General features: G+C 38.9%; 1 protein-coding gene across 1 annotated transcript in view; it reads left to right on the top strand.

The window, feature by feature from the left end:
* Window positions 1–19,742: 19,742 nt before the first annotated feature.
* Window positions 19,743–26,447, top strand: part of LOC148839456 (chloride intracellular channel protein 5-like) — a 47,609-nt gene continuing 40,904 nt past the window's right edge. Inside the window, exon 1 of the mRNA XM_088908654.1 lies at window positions 19,743–20,552. Coding sequence (XP_088764780.1) covers window positions 19,815–20,552 — 738 coding nt within the window. The 5' untranslated portion in view covers window positions 19,743–19,814. The remainder of the gene's footprint in view (window positions 20,553–26,447) is intronic.

A 26,447-nucleotide genomic window follows, 5' to 3' on the forward strand; every position in this document is an offset into this window, starting at 1 on the left:
ATATATATGACTCATATTAGACAGAAAGACCTTGAGGATATACACTTACGTCAGCATGCTATTCATTAATTACAGCTCCGAATTTAACACTATAGTTCCATCCTGACTAGTCAGGAAGCTTAATGACCTGGGCATCAGCACCTCTCTCAGCATCTGGGTTCTGGATTTCCTGACTGGCAGACCACAAACTGTAAGGGTCAATGGAAAGATTTCTTCCACCCTGACTGTCAATATAGGTGCCCCTCAGGGCTGTGTGATGAGCCCCCTGCTGTTTTCCAGACATGGCTCCAACTCCATCTACAAATATGCTGATGACACTACCATCATTGGCCAAATCACCGGTAATGATAAGACAGCCTACAGGGAGGAGGTATTGTCATTGCCTTGACAATAATCTCTCCCTCAACGTCAGCAAAACTAAAGAGCTGGTTATTGATTTTAGAAAGCAGGGTGTGGACCACACCCTTATTTACATCAATGGGGTGGCTGTAGAGATGGTTAGCAGCTTCAAGTACTTGGGTTCCTTTATTACTAATGACTTAACATGGTCCCAGCATGTAACTGGAGTTATAAAGAAGGCACAACAACACCATTACTTCCTCAGACAGCTGAATTTGGTCCATCTTCAACTGTCTTTACCACATTTTACAGGTAATAATGATGATGATGATAATGATAATAATAATAATAATAATAATTGCTTATGGTGCAGGATGTAGGCTCTTGAAGCAGTAACAGGCTATGATTAATCGATTTGTGTTGATGGTCAGGACTGTGTCAATGTGACAGTGGAGCTGTCAAGGATGGCGTTAGGAGCACCTGGTTGGACCCTATGCGGTGCTGAGACTGTAGGTAGCTAGTGATTGGCATCCAAATCCCAAAGGAAAAAGTCATAGTCGAGGTAGAAGAGCTAGGTCGGGTATCACAAGAGTCAGGTTGAGAGTATCCAAATCCAAAACTAGAGGCTAGACAAAGTTGAAGCAGAAGGAAACCAGGTCCGGTAGCCAGAAATCAGGTCGAGAGTAGTATACATGCACAAGAGAAAGCCAAGGGTTATTCTCAATTGTGAGCGGGGACTGAGTGGGGTGAGAGGGTATAAATAGGGAAGAGCATGAGGAATGACAATTGATTAATTAGTGCGCGGGTGTTGGTGGTGAGAGGTGCTCGTAGGAATGCGATTCGTGACTGCAGCAGGAACAATTAGTAACAGTGTTCACACCCAGGTCATCCAGAAAACAATTAGGTACACATGGAGGTATGAGGTGTTGCTGAGCCAGCAACATTTGAATCAGAACTTGGGCAGAGGGGGGGAGCAGTAAAGCAAACAAAGAAGTGATAAGTGTCCATGACACCTAGGACTGCCAGTTCTCAAAACGACCCAAGCTTCCTCCTAGTAATCTCCTGGGCATACCCACCACTGACAGAGACAATGGGAAAACACCTGAGGGGGGAATGGCTTACAGAAGGGATAAACAGATCTGAGCCTGAACAGAGCCTGCACTCTTCTCAACACAAGACAAGCAGCGCAAGGCAAGCCGCAGCCTGCGAGACTACAGAGGAGATTGTCCCAGGAACTGCAGACCAAGGGAGACTTTGGCAGAGGAACGGAGGTGCTGTGCAGAGATGTTCAATACTTGGAGGCAAGGAGCAAAGAAACTGGCCTGGTGAGTCGATACTGAACCAAGGTGAAACGTAGTACAGCCTAATGGAGGAGTCCCGATATTCCCAAACTGCCCGGGGACTGGGGAAATTGGACTGTGTGGCATCCCTCTTCTTGTGTTGCTGTTCTTCTTTGAAGCACCAAGACTTTCTAGCGCCCTCTCCTCATCACCTAAAAGGACAGCTGACCCTCAGGAATTCATTATGACCCTTGGAAGTACCATTTGTTGCTGTGAATGCTGTTTATTTTGTGAATGCTATCACCTTGGGGTGATAGTAAATGTTGATGTACAAGACATTATGCTGGTCTGTGTGTGTATTGGTGATTCTGGGAGATGAACATAACCTGTGGTAGAGGGGGCCTAGCACCCTGTTTGTATTGCTACAGTAGGTAACGTAGATGTTACAAGGCAGGCAATAATTCTTGTTTAAGGGGTCACCTCACTGTGACACTTAAAATTATATAGCACTTTTCTGGATACTCCACTCACAGCGCTTTACAGGTAATGGGGACTCCCCTCCACCAATACCAATGTGCAGCACCCACCTGGATGATGTGACAGCAGCCATAGTGCACCAGTATGTTCATCACACACCAGCTGTCAGTGTGGAGGAGAACAGGGTGATGAAGCCAATTTATAGATTGGGATTATTAGGAGGCCATGATTGATAAAGACCAATGGGAAATTTGGCCAGAATGCTGGCATAACACCCTTACTCTTTTCAAGAAACACCCTGGGATTTTTAATGACTACAGAGAGTCAGGACCTCGGTTTTACATCTCATTTGAAGGATGGTGCCTTCTTACATATAGTATCCCCATCACTTTTCTTGGGGATAAGGACCGAAGGGTGAGCACCCCCTACTGGCCCCACTAGTATCACTTCCAGCAGCAACCTTAGCTTACCCCTGGTAAGTGTTATAGGAGCATAAAGACACAAACGTCCAGATTCAGAGACATTTTCCCACAACATGTCAGATTACTAAACTCTACCCCTACCTCTGGCTCACACTGATGTTTTTTTTTTCACACTGATTGTCAGACTTTTTTTTAAGCTGTATGTTATTTAACTTGTTGTTGCTGCTGATGTGCCTTCCAAAAGTATTGGGAATAGCAAAGTCAAATTTCTATTTACTCTTATTTTTGCTAGACACTCAAATAATTTGTATTTGTGATCATGGAATAAATATGAACGATACATTTTTAAAAAATAAAGCATACAGTATATAATAGCATGTATACTCTTGTACAGTTGTGATTCCTTAAGGCAGGAACTGTTTTTTAAAACTTTGTTGGCATCTACTTCACCTAGCAATTCTAAGGGTGCTGTCCTCTACCCAACATTTTCTTGATATCTTCCAGATATATCTTCCAATGCATCCACAAACCAGACAACACAGTAGTATCACATCTGGAGAAGGCTTCACAGCTGAAATGTTGTGTTTTCTCTCTTCTCTTTTCAGCATGGAATAAAGCTATTACATGTTCCTTTGCAGACTATGCATGCTGACGCAGCTACCCACCTGAACTAGTATCACATTATTATAACATTAAATAATTGTTACACTTACAGAGCACTTTTCTGAACACTCAACTCAAAGCCTTTTACAATTGTATAATTATAAGTATATATTATTTATAATTTCCCTTTTTATTGTTTTTTTAACACCTACAACATCTCATTATCTATCTAAAAGCCCAGAAAAACATGACACAAAACGTATCATCAAGGGACACATGCACTTAATTAAATGTAATGATAGTATTAGAATTAAATGCACTTACAGAAAGACTTGAACACCATGGTGCCCAGTTACACAAACACCAATGTCACAGGGGAAAAGACCAGCAGGGTCGTTTTCCAAAATCACAGCTCCGGTTGGTGACTTCACATGCCTTGTTATGCCACAGAGAAGAAACTCCGTGTAGTCCAGTATGGGGTAGAGGGGGAGGAAGACGATGCTAGAGACTTCCTCTTCTGCTCTCTATAGAGCCCCTGGTGTCCGAGTCCTCTTCTGGTTCCAATGGTGCACTCTAGTGTACATTCCCCTGATTTCTTCTCTCTGTCTGTGTGCTGTGGTCTACTGTGCTTTTGTCTAGGGTGTGGGCAGACCTTAAAGCTCAGGGCTAAGTGACTATATGCAGGTGGACAGGTTTAATGATGCATTGTCTATGCTTCTCCACACCTTTCAGTCCTCCGCTAGCCCAGGACTGGTCTGCACTGGCTCAGCTCCACCACACACCTCAACATGCCACCCCTTAGTGTGTGGTAGTTACAGGTATGTATGAGCAGAGTATCTTTCAATCCTTGTTAATTGGTGCAGTACACATACAAATACTTTGTGTTCAACCTTGTGATTTAAAGTGTCCATAAGTACAGGGACACATTACATTTTAAGTCAATTTTTGGTTTTGTATCCCTTTGAGGCAATAACTGCATGATATACTGTAGGTGACCAATTGAGCTGACTAAGCTCTTTCTGTAATCATTTGAGATACTTTGCTGCAGCTAGTTTGAGCTCTGTCTATTCTTAGAGTGTTCTGATTTCAAGTTGTTTTTCTTCAACATGTAAAATACTTGCTTAACTGGATTGAAATATGGAAATTGACCTATCAAATCTGAGATTTTCCACTTTTTTTCTTGTGATGAACACTTTAGGTTCATTGGTTGTATGTTTTGGGTCATTGCCCTGCTGCTTCACCCAATATACTGTATATGGGATCAGTTTCTTCTATATAAGCTGTAGCGGCGAGGCTTAATAATAAGGCAGAATTAAGTGTTTCTGAGCTTCCCAAATGAGGCCCCATTTCTCTGTTCATCTCTGTGGTGCAGCCACAGAGAGACCATTAGTGCAGGGTGATTTAAGGTCCTAGGACAGCTCCCAAAGGGGGATGCACTTAGCTAAGCCTGGCTATCATGATCAATGGTCATCCATTGGCGCCTATCTGTCTAGGGAGTGCCAGTTGGACATCTGGACCGCATTACTAAGTGTCAGGAGTAAGTGACTCATATCTCACCGTGATCAACCAATCAGGGACTGGTAGGGCCGAGTAACCCACGTGGGACTCTGATGCCCATGGAACTTTCAGCCAATCAATGAGCTGAAGTTCCTCCAGGTAAAAACAGGCAACACAGAGAGCCTGGGAGATTTAGAAGGGGAGATTCAGTGAGATTCTGGAGAGGATTCTGTGGACTGTTCTAAAGGGAATTCAAAGGAGAATTCCAGGGCAGGACGGCCCAGGAGCAGAAGGCTCCCAAGGGCAGGACATTCTCGCAGCGCGCCTCCTGACCATCCTGAGACTCAGCCCGGACAACCACGGAACGGCCAGTGTGTCCGAGTGCCAGAACTTTCCTTTGTTCTAAGAGTCGAGAGCGGGGGTTGCCAGAGAGTAACCAGAGGACACCCGAGGTTAGCATCAGCAGCAAGCCTCGTGAACAGGTCAGAACTGTGGACAGCTGAATCACTATTCAGAACTAGCTCTTCATCAGGAACGAACCGGTCCTCTTCCTGACTTGCTGGGACCCACAGTCATCTTTTCTCCTGTGCACAAACTTTGCTAGTTAAAGCCAACACTAACTAGCCGGTCAGTGAGCATCAGCAGCGCACCGTCGCAAGCCGCACAGCACAGCCTGGCACGGAGCCAGAGAGCGCGGATTGGACAGCAACAAGCCTGCAACTGTTTCTTTGTGCCTGCAGGAGATATGAATCCCCAGAAATTGGATGAGTATTCAACTTCAATGCATTACAACTCGAGAATTCAATTGCTATCCCAACCAGTTGATATCAATTTAATTCCTAAGAGTTATGTACTTGTTTTGAGTATCTAATGTAGAAGTTATAACCAAGTTCATTTATGAAACGGTCTTAATGAATGATATACTGAACGTATGTCCTCTTGATATGTGTAACTCTTCGTAACTGATTGAATATATATCTTTTGTATTCTGATAACCCTCTCGATAAGATCTGTTAGGTTTATATGCATATTCTATGTATTAATAAATGTATCCTCGTGTATTAGTACCTGTGTGTGCACGTTGTTTGAGTTATGTCGCATGGTTGGATTCTAAAGCCATCAAAAGAATCAACTTTGTGATTTACTGCTACAATTGATAATTGTCTCAGTAAATGCCCAAACCCTACAGAACTGGTGCCTTCAGAGAGCCACAACGTTACATATTTGGCATCCCTGAACGGCTATGAAACATTACAAAGCAAACAAAATGTGTTTTAAATGTGTCTATATTTTGCAAACAAAATAAGCTTCAGAATTAATTCTGCTACTGTTACCATTAATTAACTTATCAATACCGATGGGTGTGTCAGTACCTGAGGTGGCCATTCTTGGCCTGGCTGTGACATTAACTCCATTATGCTTCAGAATTCGCTTGATACAAAGATGGCCCAGGAAACTTTAGAACAAGATCAAAGTTACATTAAACTGAATGTGATGTAAAAGAGTGGAGAAAGAAAGAAATCTCATACAAAACCAAAGAATACCACCTTATCTGTGAAGTATGACGGAGGTTCTGTACAGTGCAGTAGTTCTGTTTGGTGCTCCAGATTAGTTCTTATTCCCAGATAAACCAAGTTAATGTTTTATTTTTGGAGTGTTTTTAATTTGTTTTTCAGTTCGTTGAAGGTTTTAAATCATTTATGTTTGAACCCTGTCCCAGTTTCCAGATCTGCCTACATTGATGTACAGTATATTAGATGATACAGTAAGTACAGTACTGTATGTAACAGAGATAAGCTTAGGACTATGACTGTATGGAAATTGCAATCATATTTGCATGGCAATGACTGTGCTAATTGGCAAGTGTCATTGCCAATTCCTCTTTTCCTTCTTCTTTTGTTTTCTTTCTGTTGTTATAACTCCGATTCAGATTTCGCTACATGACACCTCCACACACCTGCAATTAGCATCTCGGCAACAGCATATTGATTCAGACTATGTGAAGATTGTTGTCAACTGTGCTGATTTCATTTGGGGAGCAAGAAGATTTTAAAAAAACATGACTGAAAGCAAATGAAAGAAGCAGCTTCAGGAGGAGAGGTTGCCTTGAACAGCCGATCCAGACTTCAGAATGAGAACATTTCTTTTTTTGGTTTAAATGTTCTTGGGACAAGCTATGTCTGTTTAACAGATTTCAGCTAAGTAGTGCTACAAGAACAAGACTGATTTGGACTATATGGGGTAAGCTTGATCATTGTGTTAATGTTAAAAAATATGTTGTGCTTGCTCTCCTCTGTATAAAGTGCTTTACAGTGATGTTTGTAGGCCTGATTTGCATTGTTTCTTTCCATCTTGACTTCATCGGTGTGTGCTTATTTTTGGAACTGTTCATTTAAATCTGGTGAATTATTGCCAGGTTTATTGATATTGTAAAGCATACTTTTATTAGTAAGAAAATACTGGTTTGTATGCATGTGAGGTTACTCTCTTTTCTTGTAAAATTCTTTGTAAGTGCTTTTTTCAAGAGAAAACAAATCTTGTGGGGTTTTAAGACTATGGCTGGTCACCCATTTGAAGAATCTGGTTAGAATGAAACAGGTTAACAAACAAACAGTCTAAAGAAGCAAACACAAAGATTAACGACATCAGTTAGCATTAGTGATGAACACCATACAGTATTAGAAACAAAACACTGGAGACACAGGGGTCCCCAGGGGTCCCCCAAGAACAGGGCTGGAAAACACAGCAGTAGACTTCAAGAATTTCAGAACAAAATATTGTTGTTGTTTTTCTTATTTCCATAGTGGTCAGCATTACTGCCTTGCAGCACTGGGGTGCAATCTATATGAACTCTGTATTTTCTCCCTGTATTTGTGTGGGTTTTCTCCAGGTGGTCTAGTTTCCTTCCACAGATCAATAACATACGTACTTGTAAGTAAATTGGCTTCTGGGAACATTGGCCCTATGTGTAAGTGTGTGCATGTCTGTGTCTGAGTGTCTACCCTGTGATGGACTGGAGTTCCATCCTTGGTTAACACTGCCTGGCATGCTTTGCTTGCTTAGATAGGCTCCAGCTCACCATGATCCTGAACTGGAAGCAGTGGGTAGGAAATGGATGGATAATAAAAAATACCTGATAAACAGCATATGACATGTCATACATGATGCAAAACATAGCACTCAGTCTAGACATATATTGAATTAACAGTTTTGGAGCCCTTTACAAGACCTGTCCTGTTACAAAGAGCCCTCAGGATTATGACACAATCTAGTCACTTTAACATGGTACTGCTTCTCTGTTGGAATCACGCGATATGGCTTCAGTTTTGTGTTAGCCATATTCCTGTGTGGCTCTCAGCATTCGCATAGGCCTCTCTCCTTCCTCACTGTCACTGGTGTGGCCACTGAGGTTGGTGAGGGTTGAGAATGAGGACTCCAAGCCCCAGTGCAGTCTGATGCCAGGTGCTCACATCCTTGGGGAATAGGTTTCAGAGAGGTGTTGTTACGGCTGCAGCTGGCCTCAATTAACCCCTCATTATCCATTTTCCCTTACACACCCCTTCCTTCACTATATAAACCCTCCGTTCAGCCTGGGTCTCTTCTACCTCCTGAGCTCACCTCGCCCTTTCTTCCTAAAAGCCTTTTCTACTTCGTCTGGACTCCTCAATGTCAACTCTTTGGTTTTGGATTTCTCGCTCGTCTCGCCCTATCAGATTTGTTTGCCTCTCTTCGTGCCTTTTACCTGGACTTGACCCTGCCTGGAAGAACCGACCACTGTACCTCGTCGCCCACCTTGGATACCTCAGCTTCCGGGGCTTGCCTAGAGACCTGCACAGGGTTCGTAAATAACACCGTTCTTACAGCTGTGGGTGTGACGTTTGACCAAGAAAAGAGAGAAAGAAGGGTAGAGAGGGAAACAGTGGAGTTAGCAGGGACTGAGAAAAGGAGAGAGGAGGAAGGGAGAGCCAGTGCTGTTGTACCAGAGTTCCAGCTTGGGCTAGCAAAATCAGTAGAACTGAAAGAAAAGAGTAGACCTCAAGTTAGGAGCAGGGAGACAGCTTGTTTTCCATGGCGAGGTTAGGGGTGAAGAGTTAAATGTTTTGGAGAGGCGAGAAAGTGACTCCCATCCTGGCTTGGAGAAGGTAATTCTAGATCGTCAAGCTAGAAAGACCAGCTCGTGTGAGGAGATAAACAGAGATGTAAGATGTGCAGAAGCAACAAAGGCCATGTTTAGCAATTTCAAGTGCGAGATCTAGAGAGTGGGAGAGCTGTTACCGATGACCATAGCAGGGGAGGTGCCTTGGGACATATTTCTTCAGCACTCTCAGGAAAATGGAATATGACAGTGAGGCAACAGAAGTACTGAGCTTTTTTTTCTTCAGTCCAGCAGAGGGAAGCACATCTGAATGTGAGCTGAGTAAGTATTCATTGCCTGTGCAGAGGAAAGCAAGGTGAAAAAAATAGTCCTGTAGTGGGTGTTTTAAAGGGAGGACAGTTCCATCCTTTTCAGTTAAAATGAAAATTGTATCCTTTGGAAGATTTTTTTTGTGGCCTTGCAAGGGACTGTAGGACATGTACAGAGCACTTCTTGGGACTGGTTAATTTGGATTGTTTTGTTAAGTTGTCTGTTATGGATACCTTTTTATTCCTTTTATAAAACTTGATAGTGATACTACGCTTTTTGTAATCGCAAGTATCTATTGGAATAATACAGCAGTTATTGAGTATATGTCTTGTGTTGTTCTGTTGGTATACTGGAGTTTCTGGGAGATCCATTAGTCTGTGGGGAAGTAGGGTTCTATCTTTTGTCAAATTGTTAGGTAGCATAATTAGCTTTAGTTCCTGCAAATAGTCACTAATGTTGCACAAGCATAAAACATTAGATCATTTATAGAATATTTCAAAAGAAAAAAAACATTGAATAGTTCATTATTAATTGTCAATATATTGGGTTGAGAATACACGCATTCATATCTTAGAACAATCTATATGTCACGCCTGACATCCCTCCCTAGAGGGGGCTCCACTACTCCTGCTATTGTTCCTGTGATTGTTGCTAAGCTCCCCAGGTGTACCCCCTTATGTGTATTATTTAAAGACTAGCTCCTCCAGTCCTCGGGGTTCATCATTAAGGTAAAGATGTCGCGAGGCCCGCCTAGCCCAGAAAACCCTACGTCCGTCTCCTGAGGGCATAGGCCTCATCCCCAACACCTCCCGCTTCCTGAGCCCAGGGTCTGGAGGATCTCGCCCCATCACCCTTGGACCTCCATGTCTTGTCTGTGCATGTTTTCCCCCTTCCCGGGGATTTTAACCTTGTTGTTTCCCAGGATGGATTACTCGCTGCTGGACTCCCGGACTGTGCCCTGACCTGCCTTTGGACCTGTTTGGATTTGGATGCCATTCTTTGTCTCCCCCGTTCACTGTCTCATGGACTGTCACTATTATTTTGTGCACTATTAAATCCCTGTGTGTTTCCTTTTACCACGCCTCCTGTTTTCTCCAGCTCTTACCGCATCGCATAGGGTCTATTACAAGACCTGACACGGATCTCAGTCCGTGGCCATAACAATATATTAACCTTTTTCAGTCATTTGCTCATGTTAATTCTTTACTTTTAAATTTTTTACCTTATATTTTCCTTAGTTTCCAAGCTTAGGAACCATATACAGTCTTTATAAAAGGACTTCTTCAAAATCAATAGTGAAACAGAAATCAAATGATACACTACAGGGAAGTGTATTTACACAGTGTGTAAGGGTGTTAAGGGGGTCTAAAACAGGCTATCCAGCAATGTTGTTGAAGCTGATACTTTTTATCAAGAAAATGTACAGTATCTGAGATTGATTAGTTGCTAGCAACGAAATGAGAGAGATGGGTTGAATGGGCCTCCTCTCAGTTGTAATATTTCTTATATTCCTTTGAACAAATAGTGTCCAACACTGATCCTGGAGAGCCAAAGCCATAGTCTTGCAGGTTTGATGGGCTGCTCTAAAGGAGCACAGATGTGGAAAGAATGTTAACATCTCTAAATTAAATTAATTGATTCAATTAAATAAATCAGAGCTTTGCTGAGACTCAATTAAAACCCAGAAAAAATAGCAATCTTGCTCTTTTAAATTTTTGCTACCATCTTGTGGTATTTGGTTGCTTCTGTGCAACAGTGGCTATATTTAAATTGTCACGTGCAACACAAAGAAGAAATATTTGGTTGACTTAGTTACGGAAAGAGGAAACAACATTTTGTCTTCCCTCTAATCAGAGCACTATCCGCTTGTTTTGCAGTTTTCGTCAATGACCAAAAGAACAAAATCAAAAGATTGATGGATGATACTGTATATTAATGAAAGAATATTGCCATTTTACTGTAGTTTGAAAAGATGAACAACTCATATGGAATGGATGTAGAAACGAATGTTCATATTTTTATTGTGTGCTCAGAAAAATGTGATTTTCTCAAACCTACAAATATGCTGTGTCCTTACAATCTGGTTCATATCATTTTGTTTACAGTTCTTTTTATTTTCCAGCACAGTTTAGCTGAAAGAGTAAAATTGGCTCAAGTGCCATTTCTCAATCCCTCAGTCCCACAGTTGTTCACTAAGAAGGAGAGAAGTATTTTGCCTGTGGATAACGCAATCAAAGCTCTGACTCTGGTCTGTTCTAGTGTTCAGAATTTAGGGTTGCTGTCCTGGTTCTACGTCTTACAGACTGAAGCAGGTTTTTCCTAAGATTTGGTTTTATTTTGCTCCATCCACTCTTTCCACTCAATCTTGACAAATCTTTCCAGCCCCCGCTGATGAACAATAGCCCCATAGCATAATGCTATTTCCATCATACTTAGCAGTAACGATGAAAACACAGGCCAGTTTTGTCTTGTCTAACCACAAAACCTTTTTCTGTGTGTTTAAACCTTTAATTAAATTGCTTTGCAGCAAGCTCCACGCAAGATGTGAGATGGGTTTGTTACTTTGACATACTGTATAGACCAATGTAGAGTGACAAGGATATTGTTGACTCATTGACATTTTCTCCCTTCTCAGCCATTGAACACTATAGCTTTTTCAAACTTAGTTCTAGCCTCGGAGTGGCATTCCTAACCAGGTTTCTCTTTGTCTAGCTGTTCAGTATGGAGTGATAGCCTGGTCTTAGCAGTGTCTGGGTGGTAGGTGATTCTTAACGATCAACATCACCATGCTCAAACGTATATTCAGTGTCTCTGAATTTTTTAATACCTTAATTCTGATCTGTGCCTTTCTACAGCTTTATCTGTAATTAGTTTTATTTTGTAATTTCCCTGGTCTTCACTTATGAATCAGCTTGAAATTCACTGCATCACTGAGGGACCTTACCAGGACTGTAATGACTTGTACCTTCTCCCGTAAACGCCCTGGCATTCCCACGCATACAGTACTAAATTCCACACACGCTCATCCAGTAACTAATTATAAAACCACATCTCTCTCTCTCTTCAATATTTAAACACTCTTCACCGGCTTACCTACGCTCACTATTGAGAAGTCTTCCACAGCTTTCTCTTGTGTGCTCTACTATTCTCGACCTGACTCCTTTGATTACCCGACATGGTTCTCCTACTTTGCCTAACGACTTGGATTTGGAATCTTGGATTTACATTTACATTTGCTTCGCACAGGGGTCCAACTACTCACCCCTTTCAGAATTAAGTATCAGGTTTGCAATATCAGAAGGAACAAATACTTATGCAAACAATATCAGAATCAGAGCCTGTAGTGACAAGCAACAGAAGCAAGGCAGGGTAAACTCTTGACAGTAAGCTAGTCCATTGCAGGGCAGACAGACCCAAACACATATACGTATACAGTCACACCAGGAACAGTGTTCCCAGAAGCCAATTAACCTAGCAGTATGTTTTTGAACTATGGGAGGAAACAAGAACACCTAGAGGAAACTCACATGAACAAGGGAGAATATACAAACTCTACACAGATAGCACCCCAGGTCTGGAATTGAACCCAGGGCCCCCAGGGCTGCGAAGCAGTAATACTGACCACTGTGCCACAATGTTGCCCATTTTGATTACTTATATAAGTGCTTAGTTTGAGTATTCTTGTTAATACACTCAAAAATGTGTTTACTGTACATCATTTTTAAATCAATAAATTGGGACATCACTGAAAGAGTCTGATAACTTGTGCATGATAGTATAGGCCTGAGGCTAATAGAAGAGATTATAGAGTTAGTTATTACATTGACCTGATATCTGACAACTGACAATATGAGAATTGCCAATTGTCCTCTGATTATTAGTTTTTATTTTGCGTATAGTTGAAGCATATTGTTGATTAGGGACTATGACTGATGAGCTGTGGCATAAAGCAACTGGTGAATTTTCTCCAACAGCTGCTAGCAGAAGATTGTCAGTTCTATTTAATGGGGCTTATGTTTCTCACAACACTAATGACATTTGAAAATGCTGGGAAATTGTCTTGCTATAGCCAAAGAAGGGATTAATATGTTTCAAACCAACAGGTATGAGAAATGTAATGGAATTTGTTCAGCATTGCTAGATGAGATTTTCCATCTTACTGTTTAAGTCTTATCTTACACTTGTCCAGTATCAATTAAGGAAGATAAGAAACATCTATTTGGTGATCTAAACTGATAAAATCACTTTGCAATTTATATCCAGCTTTAGTTTATGCTCTTTATCAAGGACCTGGATACAGATTAAGCAATATCTAAAAGTACATTCGTTCAAAAGATGACGGTACAATGATATTTGTATGTTATTGTACCGTCATCTTATCATTTATCAGTATGTTATCATGAAACAGAGGTCAAAGGTAAGGACATTTTACTGATTGAAACAGCAACCTAGTAGTCTAAGGTTCAGATGTAGCTTCATATTTAGGAATGAAAATGATATAAAGAAAAAATCGATTTTGTTAAAAAAAAAAGTGTTACGGATGGCCTGAAAGCAAGCTTCAAAGAAAAAAAAATGACCAGTTGGTTTTGCTGAAAGAAAAGAAATGGAGCAATTTTGAGAACCTTATATTTTAGACTGAAGAACAAGCGTAGCACATACTTTAATTTTTAATTGAATGGAGTTAAAAAGATTTTCCCTCATTAATGCAAGATTTCAAAATAAATTATTCAGATCTTTGCAGTAAAGAAAAAATAAATAAACTGAGATTTTTCTTTCTCACTGAATTTGTGTGAAAAAGAGGGTTCTTCCTCTTTCAATGAATGAATTACATAATTATGAGCTACATAAAATGATATTGGGCTTAACTGTAGATACTCAAGTAAAACTATAATTCCAGTTACCGTATTGGTCTTTGTTTGATAGGTTACACTAGATGTACTGTAAATCCTTCAATAGGGAAATAGGGACTTAAAGGCAAACTGCAGTCCCAACGTCTCAGACCGGTTAATGTCGGTAACAAAATAAATTAATTGACGGTATTGCAAAATTGGACAAATTCCGCATTAAGTGTAAAATCGTGAGCTTTTTGAAAGTACTGTATGTTTGCCATGGTTTCTGCAGGCAGACATTTCTAGTCCCGCCTCAGGCAAGAGCGAGAGGTCACGCAAATTGTGATGTGAAAGCGTCCCTTCCTGCTCATTAGTCGCTGCAAGCAAATGAGAAACATGATCTCCTAACAATATGAATTATTATGACTATATTTTATTTGGTTAGCAGGTTGCTCTTTTTTGACATACTTAAAAGTGCAGTAGCTAAAAAACTGTTGCCTTGTATTAGTCGGTTTTATTAAATTATTTACTATTAATTTAGTAGCAAAAAATGCTTGGTCTAAAGCATGTTTACAAAGTAATAGGCCACTATCGCATCACCAGAAGTTTTGTTGCCTCTTTCTCAATGGCAGACAATGACGGTAATACGGCGCTAATCATACATTGAAACGTCATCTTTTGTGATGCAGATTGGAGGGCGTACACATGTACTTGGTAGTTTAATTGTGGTTTGAAATGCAGTCATCACCGCTGATTCATTAAAACTCCAAAATGTAAAAATAGCATTAAATAGACTATAAAACTCTATAGTCTACTTTGCATTGCTTCTGAACTAGAAAGGGGTTGTTTTACATACAATATGACCTTAATTTGCCTTTTGAAAAACACTCTGCTGTTATAGTTTCTTACTGACATTTACACTATACTTTTACAATTTTACACTTTTACATTGACAGTATGTGGTAGTTTGTGGATAAACAAGGCTGTGATGGTTATAGTCTAGGAGAACACCTTAAAGGCCATTTTCACAAAGCAGATCAGAGTAAATTGATTAGGTTGTGTCATGTATCTGTTAATTTCAGGTTGTCTGTTTCTTTGCTTAAGCCATTTGGGAATCCACATAAAAGTTATTTGCCACATTTACTGTGATTTATTTATAAACCTTCTCATTCTTGCTACAATTTCCTGTGAAGAGTTTAATTACATAGACAAACCCTCAAATTAACAGGAAACATTGTTAAAAACATACAAAACATGAAAAGAAAATTAGTAGTTTTTCTATTTAAAATATACCAGTGAGTTAAGAGTGGTGCTGGAATTTGATACCTGTTATTAAAATAATATAGAAAGAATAATAAATGTTTGGAGTTTTTGCTTTCACTACTGTACAATCCACTCCTTGTCTCATGCAAATAATTGTTATTTTTTTAAAGAGACGTTTTTCTACAAAACAATCAACAATTTTGTAGACATTAAAAAGAAGGGTAGGGTGTCTAAAAAAGCTGAACACACAAAACTAGAATTTGGTAATAAAACCTCCGAACAATAATGAGATTGAGCATCAGCACCTGTATTGTATGATACAATTCCAATCAAATTACAGTGCACAGTGCAAACCAAACTCACTCACAGAACTTCTGATGACAACACATGTTGTTGGATAAATACTGTAGCATGATCAAAGGAAGACAGTGTGAGACACACATGACAGGCAGACATAGGAAGAAACTGAAAATCAAGATGTTAGGTACCAAACTACTTTTTAAAGAGCACAAATAAATACAGCTCAGTCTGCTAAAATAACTGGTCCTGGACAGCCCCAAACCAGTTGCTCCCATAGGTTACCTGGTTTAAACAATTCACAACGTCTGGAAACTATTGCTGAATCAAGCAAGTAATCTGGTCACAATTAAGAACACTTAATCGCGGGTGGAAAAATTTAAAATACTTTCTTTATAGTGATTTAATGGTGACCTACTGTACAATCAGTCCAGTTGCGGTGACAGTTGAGGGGTGTTCCGGCTCTGGGTGAACCAGCTGTAGCCAGCAGACAGTGTGAGGAGCTTCACTCTGGGACATGGCACCTGTCACTAGTCCAGGTTCTGGTTTGGGGGAGGAATGAGCCCAGGAGATTCTGTTTTGGCTGATTCTGGGGTGCTGAGGTTTGCTTTGCTGGGGCTGCGGAGAAGGTTGGAGAGATGGAAGTGGGTTGCTTGTGGTTTTCCACACAGCGAGCATGTGAGCGACTGGGTGTCTGGGATGGAAGGCTTCAGGGACAAGGCATGGGAGACTGTGGGCTGCAATATGTCAAAAGGAAGTCTGTTGGGAGTGTGTGTTGAGGGGATTTATATGGTCCGAAGGGGTTGTAAATGAACTTGTCTGTTGTAATAGAGAACCCCTTTGATCCCTTTGATAGAGGAGAGGGAGCTGGTTAAGAGAAGTTCAGGGTGAGGAGGTTAAGCATTCTGGAAATTGTACGGTGACACAGCAACAACCCCTTATATTAATTTACTGTATCTAACTAATCTTAAATTAAATTGAACTAATCTTGGATTAAACTGTGTTTGAAGTGGCAGTTTCACAAAGATCTATCTTAAGTTTTGATTATAAGGGATCAAAGCAGCTTGAAAGTATTGCAAGCAGAAAAACAGGACAGAAGTCAAAATAATTTGAATCTCTTGCATTCTTGCATGCAACACAGGTTGTATATAATAAGATGAAGGGTTGTAGAAAGATAAAAACAGTAAGCAGAGAATTTGCTATGACATATATGTGATATTATATGAGGTGATAATGCTGTGCTATAAAAATGCACATACAGTATGAAAACAATACAGTGTAACATTTAATACAGTGTAACAATTAGTTTACAGCAGAGGGGGAAAAAAGGATACCATCTAATGACAATACTGTTATCATCTCAATTACTTTTATATAAGCTGTTTTGGAAAGTATTGTCTTTTAAAACATGTAACTGAAAAGTTACAAAATGAATAAAAGGGTTACTAGATAACTAACAAAAAACATTACATTACAGAATTCTGTGAATTTAAAAAAACACACACATCCATTATATGCAAAACAGGCCAACAGGATGTATTTTTTCAATATATGCACTATTACAGTATGTTTCATACTGTATATACACCAGCAAGACAAATTACACGACTTCTAAAATACTGCAACACTTTTTTAGTTTAGACCTAAGAATTTATTGTTACTTGTGGTTTGATATGGAACATCATTTTTTTTTATTAAAGCAGACGATTTTCTCTGTAGTGTTGTCCACATGCCTGACTTTAAAAGAACCTTATCAACAGGATGAAAATAATGAAAGGATATACAGTAGTGGCTGAGAATTAATTTTTTAACCTTTGCCTGCCTCAGTGAAAGGAATTTATATCACCTGTTGCTAACATTTTTTCAAGTTCCAGACACAAACGCTCCACTTCAGATATTTAGAAATTTGGATTGAGGGCATGGTACATTTTCTGGAAAAAGTGGACAGAATTTGTGTCCCAGAGTGAACAGAGAAGAGCTTAATGATGGATAGCTTGAAAAATATCTGACTCCTGAAGAATTCCTACAAAGGCCTTCAGTCTTCTTTAATGGATGTTCCACAAAACACTGTAGTCGGCATTCAGCTCTCCTAACATTCTGCAAGCACGCTGTCTAAAAATGAAGAAGTTCTGACAAATTTAGTGTGGCTGATTGCTTTGCAGGTCCTATCAGTGCTAGCAGCACTTTGCTTCCTTTATTTGCTGAGCAAAGGACAATAAAATGTATGTTGGCAGAGTGGGTCATGTGTTCTTGCTCAAATAGCATCTGGTTATCTTTCACAAGGAGACAGCTTTGTATTTAACATGAGAAGCATTTATTAAATGTGGTGCCACACATTGATTATTCTGAATTTATGCAAGCTAAACAGGAGAAAAAAAGAGATCCAAGAAATGCATTTTACCTGTATTTGGTAGGATAAGAGATTTTTCTATTTTTCTATATTTCTAAGGTGTACACAGTATACATTTAAACTAAATGTGTCTGTGCTTATTTATTTCAAAATCTTTTATATGATACCTATTGTGGAGCAGCATGGTGGCACAGCGGCAAAGAGATTTTTCTATTTTTGAAGCTGTAGACAGTATACATTTAAACTAAATGTTTCTGTGCTTATTTATTAATAGAATATATATATAATATTTATATTTTAATAGAATATTAAATCTGATAGGCCCTAACTCAATAAAGACTGAGTTATAGGAACAAAGGGATAATAAAGGGATGAGAAATCTGGGATATTTTAATGTATAATAATTTAAATCGATAGCTTACCATGAGAAGTCTAAAGTGGTTGACATAAAATAATCCCTCCATACTAGTGGTGGTGATAACCATTATTATGGAGGGCTGTAAACTGAGATTTGCTTGAACAAGCACAATTTAGTACTAAGGTTCATCCATTCCACCTAAAGCAGATAAGACACATTCCCTTCCTAAGTGAAACACAAACCAGACAACAGCTGTGTTAACTATGTTGAAGAGTATTTAAAATCAAGTGACAGGAGGCATTTCTTTACACAAAGGCCTGTGGATGTATGGAACAAACTACCAAGCCATATTATTGAAAACAATACCCTGGCTTCTTTAATAAAATGTCATTACAGTTTGGGATTTCCTTTAAATGAACAATAACATTTCAGCACCAAAATAAATAAAATCGGAAGCTTCTGAGTAATTATAAAGCTGATATTAGCTTCATACTGTAGCCATTAAATGTGCTCCAGAATGTAGCCATTAAATGTGTTACCAGAAGCAGGTAAATGCACAGACCTCCAGAGAATGTGTCAGAAACATGATAATGAATGCACTTCAGGTAATACAAGGTATTTTCATCATTGTCATCATTATCATCCTCAATGACCTCTACATGCCTCTTTCCATCAGTTAAGTGACATCAGTATTGAGAAGGTTGTGTCAAGACAGTTTTTACTCTGGTACCTTCAAAATAGTTGATTAGATCACTTAAAATATAGTCATTTGTATTTGTTAATTTCAAAGAATTTAAAACAGAAGTTAAAATGTAAATGAAGAAAAACAGACTAGCCTGAGATTTAATAAATCATCAATGTTAATACTGGCACAAAGTATAAATGATGAACCCTTCACCTTGATGATGATGAAACACAGTTACATACAGTATATACTGTACAACTACAGCTGAGTGTCAACTTTTGTTCGGAGCTGTATTTATGGATGTACTGTGTGCATAAATATTATATATAATATACATATTTTAGTTACATGTAGGTTTTGTTGGCTACATATTAATTTCTAAATAATATAAGTTTTATTTGTTTACTGGTGCTATTTCAGCAACTTTATGTGATATACTGTATATTGCCACTGTCTTTTTTTATATGTAACCATATTTTTAAACACAAATCCAGTGTTTACAAAGCTAACTGCAGTATTATGATAAAACAGTTTGTTTTTAAACAAGTAAACAGCTTTGCGACACAGCCCGATTTACCAAAGTGAAAGGTAATCCATCTCCTAATACGTTAAAATAAATTAAAAAAAAACATTGAGTGGTCTATTACTACTCCTATATGCAAAACATTCTTTAAGGATATTTTAAATAAAATATATTCTAAACGATATTTTCTGAATTGTCAGTAGGGGCAAAATAAGCTTAATTACTGTTTTAACATCCCAATCACACTTCAAAGTACAGGTTTGTTTTTACTGCGCGTAGGCCGGACTACTGATCAAAGTACCTGCTCTCTGTAAGTTATTGTTAGAAATCGCTCATGCGCACCCACATCTACAGCAACAGGCTATTGTGAAAAAAGGCAAGTCGGTGCATAGTGCAATAGACTGGTGAATTTCTTTAGAGTAGCTTGCAGGCACCTGTTAGCGCGTCTTATCCTGAAAGCAAAGAACCAGATCAAAACTAACAAGCATGGATAAAAACAGCCGTGACAACATTTATGAAACAATTCAAACTGAAAACGACAACGACTATGAGACTCCGGATGACCAATACGAAACTCCTAAATATGAGAATATAAATGAAAACAAAAATGACAACCTAGGTGCTGTGTATGAACGTCCAACAGACGTGAAGGATGTAAGCTCCTGCCTTGCGGACCAAACCTACGAGTCATTGCCAGAGATGGATCCTGCGACTCCTTTGTCCACCGGTCCCCCGGAATACATGGACACTCGACAAACTCCGGATGAGAACAAGCCTCCGTTTTTCCAGGGAAGTGAGAAGGAAGGCGACGACTCATCCTCGTCTTCGTCCCATCAGGGCGACGACGAGAAGGAAGGGTTTCAGTCTTCAGTGAGAGGCATGAATGAAGACTGCGAGTCTTCGTCCCAGCATAGTGAAAATGAGAAAGAGCCATCCGCTTTTCAGACAAATCTGAACGGAGAAAGAGCCCGTTCTGGGAGCTCAAGCTCTTCCCAACAAAGTGAACCCGTGGAACATAACCTGGATGAAGAAGAAATGGCGAGTCCCACAGAGGTGGAAGAAGACAACGTTGATGACGGGATGCTTATGGCTTACCGATTGCCAACAAAGACCGCCGAGACCGATGAAGTCGATTTCAACAACCATCAAATTATTGACAACAATAATATTGGGGAGACACACAAAGCGGACCCCGATCAAGCGGAGATCTCACTCTTTGTAAAGGTAAGGACGCTTCGATAAATTTGGAAACGTACAGTATCAGTCTACTATATACTGTATCTCAGACTACAGGGATAGCCCTTTTCTTCCTTTAGTTTTTTTTCTATACAGTATGAAGAACAATTCTTGTAGCAATTTTGTTTATGCAGCACATATACTGTAGTATAATATATCTGCGCCTGATTGACAGTGATATCTCTTATAGATATCTGTAATTGAAGAAATGGTGTTTACACTCGTACCCTAGTTAATTCATTGGGAATCCTACCTGGTATTTACTTGGATCATGAATGAGTCTTCAGTAAACATGGAATATATTTTGATAAATTTGTAAATTTTTCAGACAATGTTTACTACACTTAATAACTTAATACGTTAGTGAATATATTCACTATATATCAGGTATAGTGTTAACTGATTAGTTGAGATGACTTAAAGCACCATATTATTTTAGTGTATAGTGAAAACATATTTGTTCTGTATGTAATCCGAATATCTCTACAGGTATATCCAAGACAGTTTTCAATCAGTTTTCAATGTCTTAAAAAGACAGAATCCATCATCCAGAATTAAAAAACTAAATTACCACATCCAGTTACCTTGTGAAGCAGTCAGGGTTATCAAGGACAATGTGATGATGGGAAACCTAGTAATAAAATAAGTGATAGGCTTAATATCTGCTCTAAATAATATTTTATCTAATTGTAATATTCATTTTGCACACTCAGCATGTGTGCCTCACATATGCATAAAGTAAAGTAGTATGTGAGAATCATAAAACAGAAAACAGAAGATATACATTTAAACAGTGATTTTCTAGGAAGTGGAATATTTGAAGATAAGCGGAGATCATGCTTCTCATATAGAGCATTTGTTGTGAAACAACTCAGTTTTTTACTGTTATGTAAAAATAACCAATATGCTGAGCTGTGTGTAAGGGATGTTACACTATATTTATGAATTTCCAGTCAAACTAAGCATATTTGCAATGCTTTTGCATAATGCCATAGTTTAAAATGAATATGAAATTCAAAGAAGGACCTCCAAAGTGCATTGAAAACTAATTCCTGAACAAAAGTATTTTTTCTAATATTTCTTGGATTGGGCTCTGGGAGGATTTTAAAAAATCTACCAGGAATTTTCTCATCATAAAAATAAAGTGTTTATTGATTAATTCTCTTTGCTTGAAGTTTACCTAACCTTAGTGTTACAATAGTGATATACTGACATGCATTATTTTAAAAAATAGTTCTGGACTCCTGTGGTGAAGGTATTATATACTCTAATTCTAAACTAACTGTGTGTGAAAATGGGCTGAAAGCTATGAAAACCACAAACCATCAAATAATTTCTTATTTGGCAACAAAAGTACAATTCTGAGGGTCACAATTTTAAACAAAAGAATGTTTAGTCCCATGTCCTACCTCACACCAAACAAACATTAAACAAGGTTCTGATAAGAGAGCTAAAGTCACATATCCAAGTGAAAAGATGAACCTACATACTGTCACACTGCAGGGTCTGAGTTTGGTTAGAATTTGAATCCAAAAGACAGAAGCCGTTGGTGTTTTGGCAAACGTATGAACATGGAGTGAAATCACAAAATTTTTGGTATGCAATTACTGTAAGTGTGCAATTTGCTATTCTGAGTTTAATTGGGATTGCATCAACACACTTTTTTGGATCTAAAATATACAGTATGGAGGAATAAAGGGTAAACATGTAGTTATAACGGAACATGGCTCGAAGAAGGCTCCACAGCCGAAACATTGTGTTTCCTTTCTTCTCTTTTAAGCATAGAATAAATCTTTATTTGTTCCTTTGCAGCCTACGCATGCTGACGCAGCTACCTATAGTACTTGAACTGTTAACATGTAGCTATAATGTCTTACTTGCTAATCTATCTTTGAGTAATGTTATCAGAACAGAAATAAATAAAGTGAATATGTGCAGTACTGTATGTATACTAGTTATAGAATGAGTGCTGTTCCATAAATAAGTTTACAAGGTAGTGCATGACCAAAAAACGTGGTTACCCGAAAGGTATGGGATAGGTGGAGCATTATAACACAGTCTTCTTTATCATAAAATTACTAGAGCACATAACTTTCTGTGGTAATGCCAAGCATGTTTAAAGTTGTCTGGCCTCCTGCAAATGAGGTACACAGCATGCATAGTGTGCAAAGGACAGACACAAGCGTAAATTCATCAACAGCTTGTACGGTCTCCATGTCATCTCACAGAAACACAATATGTTGGACATGATGCCGAGCTTTTCAACATTCTGAGTTTTGAGGTGTGAAGAGTGCAGGTCTGCTCTTCCCTTGCTTTGATTTGATCTGCACCCTTAAGGTGTCTAGGGGGTGATGCCACTTCTGTAATATGCTTAGTGCCACTTAGTCCTGTTATACAAGTGACACCTACAGTGAATGGACATAATGTTTGCTGCATTGAGAGAATAATTAGGAAAGACAGATGCACGAAACCTGCAGTCACTGCAGATAAACTCGGTGTTTCTAAGGGCACAGTGCACTACATGTGTTGTTAGAGCACTGGAATGACTGCATAGAGTACTGAAGCAACTCACAGTTGTTTTCCAATACACACGGGTGATGCATTCTGTTGCTTTGTGCAGATCACAATGAAACAGGGATGTAGGTTCAGAGCATCATTATGGGAGAGAAATTGCAAGAGCCTCATGTGACACTGGACCCAGAATCAACGTCTATGAGATGCCCTCTGGTGATGGCAATTTATTACTGAACAAAAGAGTTTTAGTCAATTTGCAATGAATGGGAAAGTCTAGGCTCCAGGAGCTTAGCACACAATTCATCTACAACGGATTTATGCATTGGTGTAAGAGTTCAAGCCTCACCTGTTTGAAGACCATTTGTAAACGTGTGGGCACAGTGTGCACCATGGCCTTCTTTGTTAAACCTGCAACTATATTTGCATAACCATGGACGCTGTTGTTCCCTTATTTATAGAAACACTCCTGTATTTGCATACTGTTTGTCTGTGTGTCTTGAGTTGTGTCATTAGTTTTTAAGGCTGTTTTAACAAAATACAAAGTATTGTCATATTTTGATGCTGAAATGTCAGACTTAAATTTCAAACATGTATAAAATGTCTTGCAATAAATGGCCCTCTGTCTTACATTGTTTATAGATTATTACTGTACCTGGCAAGCACCACTGAATTATGAACACATAATTTCTGCCTGAAAAAAAGGTTTTTAGGTCCTTTTATGGTGTAGTGAATTTAATATTGAATTTAGATTAACTCCAAAGACATTGCATGCACTGAAATTCTGCCACAGGTCTGTCAGTAAACGTGGTTTCTTTCAGTTTACAAAATGCATAGTAATGAAGCACAATTCCAGTAAACGTCAGAGTATTGTTTACTTCTTCTGAATTAATAGCTCAAAACATTTGCGATCAAATGTTTAAATTCTATTTAAATTTAGCATTTGTTTATTTTCTGAGTACAGAAACGGAGACTTGGTCTTAATCATTAAGTATTAAGAAAATTGTAACATGAAAATTATAGGAAACCACAAACCCTTTACGGGGACTGTTTGAAGATGTACTGATGTAATAGTTTGGCAATGTTTACTGTTCATATTCTTTTTAAAGAACATGCTTTTAATTAGATCAGAAAACATATTGTAGTATTATAATAATTTAATCTCCTTAAGAATCTGTTGGAACTGTCCGTAACGTTATTTAATACAAATCCAGTGTAGTGTGCTAAAGAAATCACTTTATCCATAGCTATGAATGTGGAAAACAGGTCAAACAATTATAAAGTTATTTTAGAAAAAGGAAGAGGGCCTTTTGTTATATAGACACTCAGCACTGTTGTACTCATTTGTTTTTTTTAAAGAGTCCATTTGTCAGGTTTATCAAAATGCAGATAAGAAAAGAACAGTTTGATTGCTTGTGTTCTCAGTACAATCTCTGGCAAGCCTACAATGTGACCTGTTTTCAAGGTTACACAAGTCTTGCTTTTTCCCTATTGATATTACATCATTGTCAGTTACTGATTAAGTATTACAGAGACCAAGATAAATATGATTACAAATAGCAAAAGGAGAGGATTTGCTGGAGGACAAAGAATTGAATTTAATTTTTTAATGCATGTTAATTTTTAATTTATATTGACGCAGAATAAAAAACAATGGATTCAGGGGGTAGGATCTTAATCAGACCTCTTTGTGTTGTCATAAAGCAGGTGTAAAGGTCTGTCCCTAAGAGCAGTCACAGCCAGAAAAAGATTAAAAGAACCCCCAAATAGAGATGCAGATTTGTTCAGTGACAGAGATACTGGAGTATTAACTTTGGTAAGCTTTGTTTGAGAGAGTCCATTTGGATATGCAAAGCGGACAAACCGTAGCAGTTTGCAGTAGAAGACTATACGGCAACCCAGAAGAGTAGCCTGAGGTGAACTGTGCTGACGTGGAAGTAGGATAGGGCTTCTAGTGACTTATCACTTGTGAACTTTGCTAAAATTAAACAGATGTGGACATATTCCAAGCATAATCTCCAAAAAGAAGCTACATTCATACTGTAGGTAGATGTTTGGGGAGAGGGGAGAGTCGAGGGTCAACACTGCACCAGCTGGACACTAGGGGGCAGTTAAACATTGAGGGATCCAGGGATGGTGAGGAGCCCCGATCCAATGTAGACTGATTCCATGCAATTGCACCCTTGTAGCAGGATGTACATCATAAAACTGGGGAGCTCCTGCTGGGAGGACTGGGGAATGGGGAGAGATAGGGCATGATGGTGCTGTAATGCTTAATAAATGTTTGACCAGAAACAGAGAGAAGGATTTTCCCAGTTCCAGGCAGTGATGTGGACACTGGAACAAAAAGAATGGTCACCATGGTGGGAGCTGGGAGCCACTTAATTTCTGTTGAGTGATTGAAGAGGTGGTTCCTTTAGAAGAGGTGAGAAAACAACTCCTGTCTTGGCTTGGAGAGGGTGAATATGACAAAGATAAGGTCACCAAGTGTGAGGGACATCTGAATGCAACAAGACTGCAATGCTGAGTGCTAGAAAAGATGTGCCCAGAGTAGTGGATAGTGAGCGAATATTTACTGTATATGTTAGAGAGCAAAGTACGAAATTATAGTTTGACCTCTTCCCAAGCTTCTGTTTAATAACACCTTTTATTCGATTATTTTTTCTGGAAGAGTTGGAGCAGAGTTCTGGGTGTATGTCAAAATTCAGAACTGATTATATATACATGGTGCAGATGAAAAGAAAAAATATTGTATTGAATGCATTCCTTTAAAGCTTCTCTTTAACTTTTCACTAATATTAAGTAAAACTTGTAAAAATTTAATTAATCAGAATCTTGTCTCAGGTATGCAAAATATAAATTATAACCTTCCATTTTTGGAAACTTCTTCATCCTTAGAGGTTTGTGATGAGGCAGAGCCTGAGCCAGCAGGTACTGTACATTTAACAAGGTGGATTTACACTCTGGATGGGAAGGATACATATACCCAGGACAATGTAGAGATATATTAATCAATTTGAACAGCATATCTTTTGACTATGGGAGGAAATGCAAGTGATCAAGGAGAGTCCATGCAAATTCCACACTCACAGAATTAGATTTGAACCTACTTGTAAGGTATGATTTGACAGTGCTACCCTCTGCACCACCCATATAAAATATACATATATGGCAAGATCTGCTATATAATATGTAGAAACCAACAGCCAAAATGGCTTCATCATTATTCCCCTGTTCAGTGATTTCAAACAGTTTTCCTCTTCTTTTTTTTTTCAGCACACACAGTAATGTAGGGTTGCTTGCTGGCAACCTCCAGGACACTCTGAAATATGGACAACTTTAAAAACCTGTACTATCTCTCAATGTCTTGCA

The sequence above is a fragment of the Atractosteus spatula genome, chromosome 2 (assembly GCF_055471065.1).
Source record: "Atractosteus spatula isolate fAtrSpa1 chromosome 2, fAtrSpa1.hap1, whole genome shotgun sequence".
Classification (NCBI taxonomy): domain Eukaryota; kingdom Metazoa; phylum Chordata; class Actinopteri; order Semionotiformes; family Lepisosteidae; genus Atractosteus; species Atractosteus spatula.